Genomic DNA, 11,749 nt, shown 5'->3' with positions numbered 1-11,749 from the left:
CCACCTAGGTCTTGCGCCCACTCCCTTCCATCACATGTACTTCATCCCGAAATTAGTTGTAGTGACCCTGCATCTTCATGCCTCCAACCTGTTGGTGCCGCAATTCTCGGGCCCTCCGTCGCTCCGCCGCCATGCTCAGTACGATCAGCACGCACGCGACCACCGGCCCGATCTGCTCCAGCACCACCTGCAGCACCGGGAACGCCTCCACCGTCGTCCGGTATCCCGGCAGCCAGGTCGCCGGCATGCGGACCCAGTCGGCCATGGTGTTCGTGTCGGGAAAGTACGCGAGCCAGTCCGCCCACAGCTGCTCGTCGGTGATGACGTGCCAGTTGTGCAGGATCCAGCGCGCCGAGACGACGACGCGGAACGTGGCCGACAGCAGCAGGCCTGCCACGGCGACAGCCAGGAAGCTCTAGAAGCGAAGCAAGTTAGCATACAGCATTCTCATATGGTATAGTTGTATGTGGAATCACGCACTCTTCGTCTGGGTAGCTCCGCCTTGCCTTGCCGGTGCCAGGTGACGACGTGCAGGCCGCCGAGGGCGAGGACGACGAGCAGCGCCACCACGTCGGCCGCGATCCCGACCTTGATCTGCGCGTCCCTGTTGCGGTACGCGGCCGACCCCGGCGGCACGTAGAGCAGCCACGCGCGGTACATGGTCGCCTGGTCGCGCGACCACGTCGTCGGGTACGCCGCGTACCCGGGCTGGTCCGTGAACCGCTTCACCATGCGCCGCGTCCACAGCACGCCAAAGTCGCGATCGCCCAGCCTCCACGGGCTCCCACCCAGACTGTCCCCCGCCAGCCAGTCCTTGACCGCGCCGTCCGAAATGACAAAGTCCAGCACCAGGTACGCTATATTCAGCGCAGCCAGCAGCAGCACGCCAGAGCCGGCGGCGGCGCCGAGGATCTTGCCGGGCCGCATGGCCAGCAGCAGCGCGGCGAGCAGGGTGGGCCAGCCGAGGCGCTGCAGGAGCACGATGACGGAGCCCTCGAAGCGGTAGCCATGCGGCACCCAGTTGTCCGGGACGACGAGACCCCAGCGGACGCACTGGAAGACGCAGCCACCGAAGAAGAGCAGCGTGGCGAGGAGGGCGGTCTTGGCGAGCGGCCGGCGGTTGAGGTAGAGCGGGAGGAGGAGGGCGGCGGCGAGGAGGGCGTTGACGACGAGCATGCCGTAGAGGCTGCCGGTGTCGTACAGGGCGAAGAACTGGGCGCTCATCGGAGTGTCGCACCCGGTGCAGCCCAGGCCGGAGCCGCTGCCGGAGCCGGAGCCGCCGCCGTGAGATCCGCCGCCGCGTCGTGGTGCCATGCGTGCTTTGTGTTGGTCTAGTAAGGGTCGATTCTTTTCGAGTTTCTTTTCAATGTGTGAATCGAAGCCGTGGTGCTTTGGGCGAGGCGAACGATGGGGGAGAGAAGGCCAGAAAGAGGGACTTTGCCCGGTCGTCTTTGATCAGGGGCATGCTGGGTTTCGCAGTTCGGTTTATACCCAGGCGGACAAGGAAGAAACAGACAAGCCAGATTAGGCTGACAGCGCCTTCAGCTGTCGTGCCTTGGTCTAGGCTGAATACCGCGCGATGCCAAGCATTCAGCCGCACGAGATGTTGACGATCGCAGAACCGGGGTGGAAGCGAGGGTTCCAAGTTTACAATTTTGAACCGTCCGAGTTGAGCAGCATTTTCTCCAGTGAAACGGATCAGAGTGTTTATGCCTGAAGACGTGGGCATTATTTCTGCACCGACAATTCTTTGGAACTAGGTACTCGAGCTCCTTGGATTGTTGCTCCGCGCACGCTCAGACAAGCTTTTGATGATCGTATATCTCGCATTGCATGCCCTGGTCCGCCCTAAAGGCACTAACAGGTTTGGTGCGGTGGACAGGGCTGACGGAGCTGAAGCCTAGCCAAGCAAGATGTGAGGTCTTGGTTCGGTTTTAACAATGCGACGGCAGATGACTTTCATCATGGCAGCTCCCTCTAGTTGCTGGGCTGGATCGTGCGTGTATCCTTGCAGATGGCAGTAAAAGCTGCTTGTCCAGGGCTCGTCGAGGGTACATATGAATGCACGCTGCTCCTTCTACTCTGCCAAACAACCATAAGCGATCTTCTCCCACTCAGTGGAATCCAGTTGGCTCAACCACGCTGGGTGATGTCGAAGCGCGAAACGCCAAGGCCACCAACTCCGCACGATCTTTAGCTGCCCTGATTTGACGCCCACAATACTGACAAGAAAGGCCATGAGTGCATGGATGGTCAATTGTATGGCGAATATCATGAGGAAATTGTTGAAGATGAGGCGGCCTCTGTGACTGCCAGAATTATTAGGTGACTGAAAGAGAAGCATCACGAGGCAATCAAGCTGTTGGCCCGACACTTTAGCAGGCCCGCATATCATCGGACATGTGAAGGAGGAGGCAGGAGGAGGCAGGAGACGGCAATAGCCGGCCTTTAAATGTGAGTTTATTTATAACATTATTGCCATGGATTTTATGGGTTCTATGGCTACAACAATATTTGCTTGTTTCTCGTGGAAATGGCGGTTCTTCGTAGCTGTTCTCCCTAGTAGGCTGGCTCACTTGGCAACATCATAACTCCGGCCTCTCTGCCGCCACATTCCCATTGTAATTACTAGGAAATGACTGCATTCCATCTACTAGCAACGCTGAAGCACTGGATGATCCGAATGGCCACGCCGATGGCGGAAAGCGACAAACCAGCGCATGACAAGGCTTACCTTCCTGTGAGATGTCTGAGGCAACAGACAGATAATCGTCAGCTGCTTGTCCATCGCAACCGGTAAAAGCACAGTGCCAGACCCAGACAGTCGTCCTCTGATGGAGATGCTCAGCTGATCTGCGGCCCTTGAAACTTGAGATCCGGCCAAATTCTCGGAGGTCGCCTATCCACTATTACTATTCTACGGAGTCACTAATCAACAACGAACCACTCTCGGAGAAACCTTCCTAAACCAATGACATATACTAACTTGGTTGCTTAATTTCCAGGCGGAAGAACTACTTTTTACTAGTATTAGTCCCCCCTTCATCTTCGTTGGCGCTCGATTCCCCGCGATCTGCCGCCCAATAAGTCGCGGTTCCCCGCCATCACCAACTAACTACCTCACTAGTTATCCAACCATCCATCCTCCGTGTCGCGACCCCGTTCATTAATTCACTGTCAGCGTCTCACAGTCGCTAATGGGCTTTTTTTTGTCTTGTTGTAAGATGCCCCATGATCCCATTATAGCCAGCCTCCGCATCTATTCGGCCCGTCCCTTGGCACTTCCCCGGTTCCTTGTTCCCCAGCTTCTCTTGCCTTCCTTCAATTGCCGACGGTGCATGTGGAAAGCCGCCTGGCTGTATTCCGGTCCAACCGTATATAAAGCCAAGTTTTCCAGGCTGAGAAAAATACTTTCAAATTGTTGGCAAGATACCGTCGACGAGCACCATGAAGCTGTCCGCATCCCTCTCCCTCCTGGCCCAGGCCCTGGCGGTCTTGGGCGCCGACACAAACTCGTGGAAGTCGCGCACTATTTACTTTGCTCTGACGGATCGCATTGCCCGCAGTGAAAACGACCATGGCGGCGATGCCTGTGGTAACCTCCAAGATTACTGTGGTGGCACCTTCAAGGGCCTGCAGAGCAAGCTGGACTACATCAAGGGCATGGGCTTTGATGCCATCTGGATCACACCCGTCGTTGAGAGTAAGTGAATGCCCTAGCTATATACTCATGCGCCTTGGACATTATTAACTCTTGGCAGATTCTGATGCAGGGTACCATGGGTACTGGGCCAAGGACTTGTACTCTATCAACGGCCACTACGGCACTTCTGATGATCTCAAGAACCTCGTCAACGCCGCACATGACAAGGTTTGTACATACCCAAGCGTTCGTATATATAATCAGAAATCAACAACTCAACTAAACTCACAAGGGCATCTATATGATGGTCGATGTCGTGGCAAACCACATGGGCAACGGCCCCATCAGCGACAACAAGCCTGCTCCCCTCAACCAGGACTCATCCTACCACCCTGCCTGCGACATCGACTACAATGACCAGCACAGCATCGAGTTCTGCCGTGTCGGCAATGTCCTCCCGGATCTCGACACCACCGACCCAACCATCCGTACCCTGTACAAGGACTGGATCAAGTGGCTCATGAGCACGTACCAGTTTGACGGCGTCCGCATCGACACGGTCAAGCACGTCGAGAAGGACTTCTGGCCCGACTTTGCCTGGGCATCCGGTGCCTACACCATTGGCGAGGTCCTCAGCGGCGACCCCAACTACTTTGCCGGCTACTCCAAGCTCATGGGCGGCCTGCTCAACTATCCCATCTACTACCCGCTGAACCGCTTCTACCAGCAGCAGGATTCGGCCCAGGGGCTCGTCGACATGCACAACCAGATCGCGACCCTTGTCCCGGACGCGACCACGCTCGGCACCTTCCTCGACAACCACGACCAGCGGCGCTTCCTCAACCAGAAGCCCGACGTCTCCCTCTTCAAGAACGCGCTCACCTACGTCATGCTCGGCCGCGGCATCCCCATCGTCTACTACGGCTCCGAGCAGGCCTTTGCCGGCGGCGACGACCCGCAGAACCGCGAGGACCTCTGGCGCAGCGGCTTCAACGCGACCAGCGACGTGTACAGCTTCCTGCAGGCGCTGGGAGGCGTCCGCAAGGCGCACGGCGGGCTGCCCGGTGACGACCACGTCCACCTGTTCGTAGAGAGCGACGCGTACGCGTGGAGCCGCCAGGACGGCGCCGTGGTGGCGCTGACGAGCAACGTCGGCCAGGGCCAGCAGCGCCAGTTCTGCTTCTTCACGCAGAAGAACAACAAGACGTGGAGGGGCATCTTTGACGGGCAGACGTACACCTCGGGAAGCGACGGCAAGATGTGCGCGACGGTCAATAATGGCGAGCCCATGGTTTTCATCGCGCAGTAGATGGAGAGGTGATCAGCTGGTCTTGATGATACAAGAGGTGTGATACAAGTACATGATCAAATGGGCATGATCAATATATAGACACTGTATACGGGTAAATATATGCAAGAATATATACGCACAAAAATGAGTTCCCATAATGTCCGCCCCCGAGCAGCACCCTCACAAAATACACTACCACGTAAATGCTTCATCCAGCAACACCACACCACGAGCCAGAGCACCGCTCCTCGCCAACCTACAGACCTCATTCCTCACATCGTCCGCCATCCCCGGCGGCCCGCACACCACGATGCCCGTCGGGCCGCGCTCGCCCGTCCGCGCCAGGAGCTCCTCCCGCAGTATCGCCGGGATGTCCAGGCGCTCGCCGACGCTCACCTCCACGCGCACCGCCGCCGGCAGGTCTAGGACGTCCCTGCCGCACTCCTCCACGATGCCCTCGCCGCGCGCGCCCCAGAACAGCCGCCGGCGACACCCGGCGTGGGATCGCAGGATGGGCAGCACCGCGCTGACGCCCACGCCGCCGGCGATGCACACGATCGACGTGCACTGCGCGAGCTCCGACGCCGAGGACGCGTGGTACGGGCCCTCGACGACGACGGGCAGGCGGATCCGGTGGCCGGCGGCGGCAGAAACCCTGGCGGCGAGGCGCGCGGTCATGCCGGACTGGACGCGGACGAGGATGGAGATGCGGTGGTCGTGGACGGGCGCGAAGACGGTCTTGCGCGGCGGCCGCGCTTCCCGGATCGTCTCGATGTCCGCGGGCCGCTTGCCTTCTTCCATCACCTTGTCCTCCTTGGCACTCTCCGCGTCCGTGGAAGAGGAGGAGTCGGAGTGCACGTCCCGGACGGAGAACGAGGCGGCGACGGAGAACGGGTGGTTCTCCCAGAAGCGCCAGCTGAGGGTCGGAAAGTAGAGGTAGACGAGCCCGCCGGCGTGCGCGCCATCAATGTCGACGCGGAGGTACTCGCCGTCGGAGCCGGGCACGAAGGCGACGTCGGCCGTGCGCCGGCCCATCAGCGCCATGCGCGCCAGCCGGACCAGGCGCTCGACGCCCCAGGCCGCGCCGGCGACGTAGCACCAGATCTCGTAGCCCCATTTGAAGCTGTACCGGTAGAAGATGTGGTAAAAGTAGCCGACCAGGAAGATGACGACGAGCAGGTGGTGCACCGAGAGGAACGCCTCGTAGAAGCGCTTCCGCACGGCCAGCACCGACGCGGGCCACAGCAGCACCGCCGCCAGCGTCGCCACGACGCCCCAGATCCAGTACGCCTTCTTCACCTCGGTCTCGTAGCCGCCAAACACGGTGTAGTACACCAGCAGCAGGACCGAGTGCACCACCGTGTGGAGGATGGCCAGGTAGCCAAAGACGCGGTGCAGCAGCAGGTAGGTGTCGTAGTTCCAGCCGGTCAGCGCGAGCAGCGGGTTGTTGCGCCCCGCGAAGACGACGAGCACGACGGCGTTGCCCATGGCCATCAGCCCGGCGCGGCACCCGATGGTGCTGATCTCCTGCTCGCGCGTGGTGGCAAAGGTGGACTGCGGCTGCAGCCGCGTGTATGGCACGACGAGCAGCACGGCGTTGAGGGCGACGATGATGGCGATGTAGAGGGACTGGCCGCGCGAGGGCACGTAGCCGCCGCCGAGGACGCGAGCGCCGACGGGTTGCCGGTGGCGGGAGCCGAAGAGAGGCGGGTAGACGAGCATGGCGTTGATCCAGGCCCAGGAGGGGGAGCGGGTGAGGGGGGTGAGGAAGCGAGGGAGTGAGGCCACGATGGCGAGCACGAACGGGACGACCGTGATGACGATGCTGGCGAGGTTGTTAGCTAGGCTGGAACCTGTAGCTGAGATGCGTTGCTCTCGGGGGGATCTTGCAGAGATTGGGTACATACGTGTACTTGGAATGACCAGCTTCGTTTAGCTCAAACGTCTTATGTCCGTTGTAGTTCTTTAGCCAATCCGACATGCGGATGAAGCTCGTCACGTTCAACGGAGCACCGGGCTTGACCACCGGCAGAGTCGTGTTCACCGGCGTCGTGTCAGGCTCCTCCTCTTCAACATGACCATGACGCGCATGAACTCCATGATGCTCATGAATGCCACTCGCAGGAGTCGTCGTCGTGCTGCGGTTCTTCGCACTGCTTTGCTCGTCGAGCCTCGCGCGCCGCAGCGCCTCCTGGTATGTCATGGCCGGCACCCACGAGAAGTCCGCGAGCATGCCGGCCGCCGCGTGTCCTCCCCAGTACTCCTCCAGGGCGCCGACCCGCGGCGCGTCGCTGCCCGGGCAGTACGTGTCGATACAGAGCGCCAGCGTCTGCAGGAAGGCCGCGTCGCCGGCGTAGCAGCTCTCCGGCGTCCGGGGCGGCGCGTGGCCGCCGCCGGCGGGAGCGCTCGGCTCGTGCGCCGGCGTGCAAAGCAAAGTCGAGCCGCCGATGACGGACCGGCAAGCGTACGCGCACCACGGCTGGTACATGGTCTTGCCGACGCCGATGATGCCGACGCCGTCGCCGCGCACCGCAGGGACGGCGGCGGCGACCAATAGCCAACAGCCTGGATTGAAGGCCACCATTTCTTTTCCTCTTTTCCGAATATAGTGATCGCCAGCCAAGCAAGGGACATGTGAGACAGATATGACTGATTTGGAAAGGAACGCCGTTGCAGAGAGACTCGAGTTGCTGGGTCGGCGCGGGTGTCTTATACGCACGAGCTCCAGCGGCAACGTTCCACAATGGCGAGAGATATTGACCGCAACATTACACCGTTTTGAGCCACGTTTACCAATTAAACACTTCTCAATTACCATGCGTGAGCAAGTTTATTCTCAATCCTGCTCACAGCACTGTCGCTGGTGGTGGATCGAGTCGGGGCGCCAAGCCGGCCCAGCACCTTGGGCTGCAACTTACACGGGGAGGGGAGGGCCACTGCGCCCTTTTCATTAAGCATATTTTTCTCGCGTGTTTTTGCTGGTATGCGCCAGGTCCCCGCATGGGCACTTTGACAGAGCGTAGAATGTAGAAGAATCTGCGCACGTCGTTTCACGGAGAGGGCATTTTGCGGGTCGTTGCCGGTGTTGAAAGAAAAATCTCGTCGGATGGGACCTGCCTCCGTCGGAAGCGGCGCCGGTGGGCACATGAGAAATGCAATAAATGGGTATCATCTACTCAATAAGGATGTGTGCTCACCGGTGCCAGGTTGTCTGATGTCTTTGTGGCTTCTCCACCCGTCAAACATCAGAGCGTCGGCGTTGGCTTCCGAAACGTTCTCAGCTGGGGCGGTCCGCGATGTCGTCGCAATATGCAAGGCATGGGGGAAATGGTCAACTACAGTCACAACCGCCCGATTGGTAACTGCCAGGCTAGATAAATGAATGAGTATTCGGACTGAATAAAAACAAAGCCAATTGGCATCAAGCAAGATACAGGTTGAAAGACAGACGCCTCGTAACTATATATATATATACAGGATATATCGGCCCTCGGACGTTTTGGTATATTTCCTCCCCTCCCCCTTTTCTTCATAAATTTCAAACAAAAAACGGGGTTGTACAAAATCATCGAAAATGAGTTGCTCATCACAGCATCAAAACAGCACCGGCCACCGCCGCCACGACAGTCGCAAAGCCAACCACCAGGCCGCAGCTTCGCGGCGCCCTCGAGTCCTCGTCGTTGGCCGCCAGGTTGATCATGCTCACGTTGCCCGTCTTGACGTCGATGCTGACGCCATTGCTCGGCGGCACGCCCGGCAGCACCGTAGTCTTGGGCCCGCTGCCGCCACCATCACCGGCGGTGGTGAAGACGGCCGTCAGGGACTTTTGCAGGCAGAGGGGCCGCACGCTGACCTGGAAGACGGGCCCGCCGCAGTCGGTGTGCACGTTGCGCAGGTAGTCGGTGGCGCTCGCGTACCGGCTCGGGGCGTCGGCGAGGTACGAGAGGTAGTCGACGGACAGGCTGGCGGCGAGCGTGACGGTGCACAGGTTGCCCTGCCAGGGGTGCGGCGAGCTGCCGACGGAGCGGTAGGAGCGCAGCACGGAGCTCAGCTCGGTGTTGCTGACGGCGCCCTTGAAGGCCCGGCTGTAGACGGAGTGCGCGCACGTCTTGTTGAAGCCGACGGCGCCCGTGCCGGTGCCGGCGGCGGTCGTGGTGGATGTGACTTGCGCCGAGCTCGGTGTGGTGGTTGTGGTGAGGAGAGTGGTGGTCGGCGTCGGGGAGTCGAGGGTGAGGCCGGCGACAGCCTGAGAGCCAAACAGCACGGCCGTCGCCGCCGCGAGAGCAGCATTGACGAAACGCATCCTGGCGATGTTGTTTTGCTGGAAAACTGATGCTAATTTTAAAACAAGTTTCAGCTTCAAAGGCCGCTTCCTAGGTTGTTGAGGGATTGAGTTGCCTTGCCCTGCCATTACTCGCAAGTGGGGAGCGCTAGCAAAGGGACCAGCCTTGGGGTGCCACTGACTTGGCCAGAATAGGTTCAAACAGAAGCCAACTTTCGTCGATCAGCAGAATACCCTTCGGGGGATAGAGAGTCAGGCTTACTGTGGCGGCTGTGGTTAGAGAGAGTGTGTGTGTGTCGCGCGTTTTTCATCTTTTTACAAGTTGAACTTGAGTTCCAGCAATGAACCAACACTACGAATTAAACACAGCATCGCAAGGCATGGTAACTAATAGGTAAATTTAGTAGCGTGTGGATTCCCACGTTGCTAACAGCCGTCCACTAAGTTAACTACCCGCTGATGAGACAAGGCAATTCCATCTATTTCATGCGTCATCGCAACTAGGTTCTTCGATATAGGCGCGATCCATGCTTTTCACTTCTTCATCTTTATTAGCACCGCACATCCAGTACATGGATGAAAGAAGAAAAATATCCGTAGTTGCTCCTTAATCTGCATCTGCCTGCGGACGCTCCGGCTGTTGAAATCCCCGCTTTTCGATATTTGGTGTATTTGTAGTGGTAGAAAGCACGCCACGGACATGGCCGCCCACAGCTATACCAGATGCAATATTTGCCCGGCCCGACTACCAATCACAGTCCCTCGAAAGCGGCTGTATTGAATTCTCCCGCATCCACGGCATTCAAAAAGCAGACTTGAAAAAGGCAAGCCGTTTCTTCATCAGCAAAAATGTCTTGTTCATGTGGGGGCCAATCTGAGACCTTGGCCCGTTATCTGAGCAACCCCAATGGCTACCTACTAAACGTGGCTTACACTTCCCAACACATGTACTGCAATTTACCAAGCAGTTACGAGTAGGGTTGGTAATAAAATGTACCTGCGAGTACAAGACTAGTTCCGCATCTATGTAGTATGCAGCTGCAGCTTCACTGCAACACAAGTGGCTGCGGTTGCCAGACATGGGCTTGCTGGTACATAGATCAGCTCCCTCGCCTTGCCAATACGAGATGCAAGCTGAGATGCACAAAAGCTGTTCTTGTTTCCGGCCGTAATGTCAAATGCGACCACTAAGGTTAGCCGCAGATGACAGTATGTGGTTCAATGGAGAGGGGGGGGGGGCTCAAAGGCTAGACACTAACCCTTCATCCATTAGGTAAGGTCGTAGACTAAGACCTTTTAATTCAAGCAGCAAAATGGTCACCGGGAGAAATGTCTGGAGGAGTCGCGCTGAGAGACAGATATGGGATCGACCTGCGCCAGTAGAGCGGGCAGGTTAAACGATGTGATGCTGCAGTCTTAACTGGTCGCCGTGCTTGGTGACGTGTGACCACCTTCCCATGGCGGTCGGAGAAGGGTGCGGGGACTGATATATCAAGGCGTTGATCAGAGATGGCGTGCAGATAGTCATATGTACGAGCAGGGCGATTTCCCAACAATTGTGTCGTGAGCGCGGGCGGTGAAAGGAGTCATGATCGCGAGACAGTTGTAGGTGTGTGTGCTGACTCGTACGAGGTGGCGGGCTGGCGATTCGCAGATGTGAGCGATAAATTCTTAAGCAATAGTTCTAATAAGCACGACATAGAGACGGACCAGATGAATTTAGTGTTGGCTTGGTCTTTTTTATTTTTGGTCTTTTTTTCTGCTTTTCTTTGTATTGGTAGTATTGGTAATAAGTATAACCAACTCGGGCGCGGAGGCCGGACCAAGGCACGCAGGTCCTCCACTGGCTTGTGATAGTGGCACCGCTGGCCAAGACTGGGGCTGCCAGCTGCCAAAAGGCCGTTTGCTGGCAAACGGACAACCGGCGACGGCCCGTTAGAATTCATATCCAGCTTTCTATGTTTGCAGTGCCCCGTGACTTTTCAATATCCAGTGAGCAAATGGATTTGGAATTCTGTAGACAACATCAGCTTGCTAGCATGCATAGATAGTATCGCTTTGTCTGTATTGATTCCATGGCACTCGGTCGGCCACAACAGCCAGAATTCGGCAAACAGACGAAGCCAGGCCCACTGAGTGTGCTACCCGGTGTACGGAGTAACTTGCTGCTACTCCAATTCGGAACAGGGGCATGCGCCCAAGCTTGCAGACAACCTACCAACCTACTAAGGAGCTAGGTAACGTACCACAAGGATTGTCTGCGCAGACTGGTCCCCTTGCTTGCCCCAGAAGCTGGTTTTCTTTGGTGGCTGTTTCTTCTCCTGTGTTTCGCAGCAGCCAGACGGAACCGGGGAGAACCAGTAGCAGAGCAGAGCTTGTCGGACTTCCCATGTGAGCAAACACTGTCAACTCCTCACTAGCCACACTGTTTCCCCTCTTCCTCCACCCTCCCCCCATCCCCATGGGGTCTGCACGTCTGCTGCATCCCCACACTCCAACAAGCTCGGCTTTTTACCAAGGGTTTTTTTCTCTC

At 57.9% G+C, this 11,749-nt stretch overlaps 4 protein-coding genes across 4 annotated transcripts; 1 reads left to right on the top strand and 3 right to left on the bottom strand.

Moving 5' to 3' along the window:
- Nucleotides 1–52: 52 nt before the first annotated feature.
- Nucleotides 53–1,314, bottom strand: ISF_06399 (hypothetical protein; the record flags this gene model as incomplete). Its single annotated transcript, XM_018850003.1, has 2 exons — nt 53–415; nt 481–1,314. 2 exons carry the CDS (start codon nt 1,312–1,314, stop codon nt 53–55), a joined length of 1,197 nt encoding a protein of 398 aa, XP_018702980.1.
- A 2,133-nt stretch (nt 1,315–3,447) lies between these two features.
- ISF_06398 (Alpha amylase) lies at nt 3,448–4,952 on the top strand (the record flags this gene model as incomplete). Its single annotated transcript, XM_018850002.1, has 3 exons — nt 3,448–3,703; nt 3,762–3,871; nt 3,936–4,952. 3 exons carry the CDS (start codon nt 3,448–3,450, stop codon nt 4,950–4,952), a joined length of 1,383 nt encoding a protein of 460 aa, XP_018702979.1.
- A 174-nt stretch (nt 4,953–5,126) lies between these two features.
- Nucleotides 5,127–7,518, bottom strand: ISF_06397 (ferric-chelate reductase (Fre2); the record flags this gene model as incomplete). The annotated part of the gene is made up of 2 exons (XM_018850001.1): nt 5,127–6,759; nt 6,842–7,518. The coding sequence occupies 2 exons, from the start codon at nt 7,516–7,518 to the stop codon at nt 5,127–5,129; spliced, it is 2,310 nt and encodes a 769-aa protein (XP_018702978.1).
- A 1,002-nt stretch (nt 7,519–8,520) lies between these two features.
- Nucleotides 8,521–9,527, bottom strand: ISF_06396 (hypothetical protein; the record flags this gene model as incomplete). The annotated part of the gene is made up of 2 exons (XM_018850000.1): nt 8,521–9,269; nt 9,479–9,527. The coding sequence occupies 2 exons, from the start codon at nt 9,525–9,527 to the stop codon at nt 8,521–8,523; spliced, it is 798 nt and encodes a 265-aa protein (XP_018702977.1).
- Nucleotides 9,528–11,749: the final 2,222 nt, after the last annotated feature.

This window comes from Cordyceps fumosorosea (genome assembly GCF_001636725.1).
Source record: "Cordyceps fumosorosea ARSEF 2679 chromosome Unknown scaffold_16, whole genome shotgun sequence".
NCBI lineage: Eukaryota > Fungi > Ascomycota > Sordariomycetes > Hypocreales > Cordycipitaceae > Cordyceps > Cordyceps fumosorosea.
Note: the sequence above shows the minus strand (reverse complement) of the source record. Positions and strands in the feature narration are given on the sequence as shown.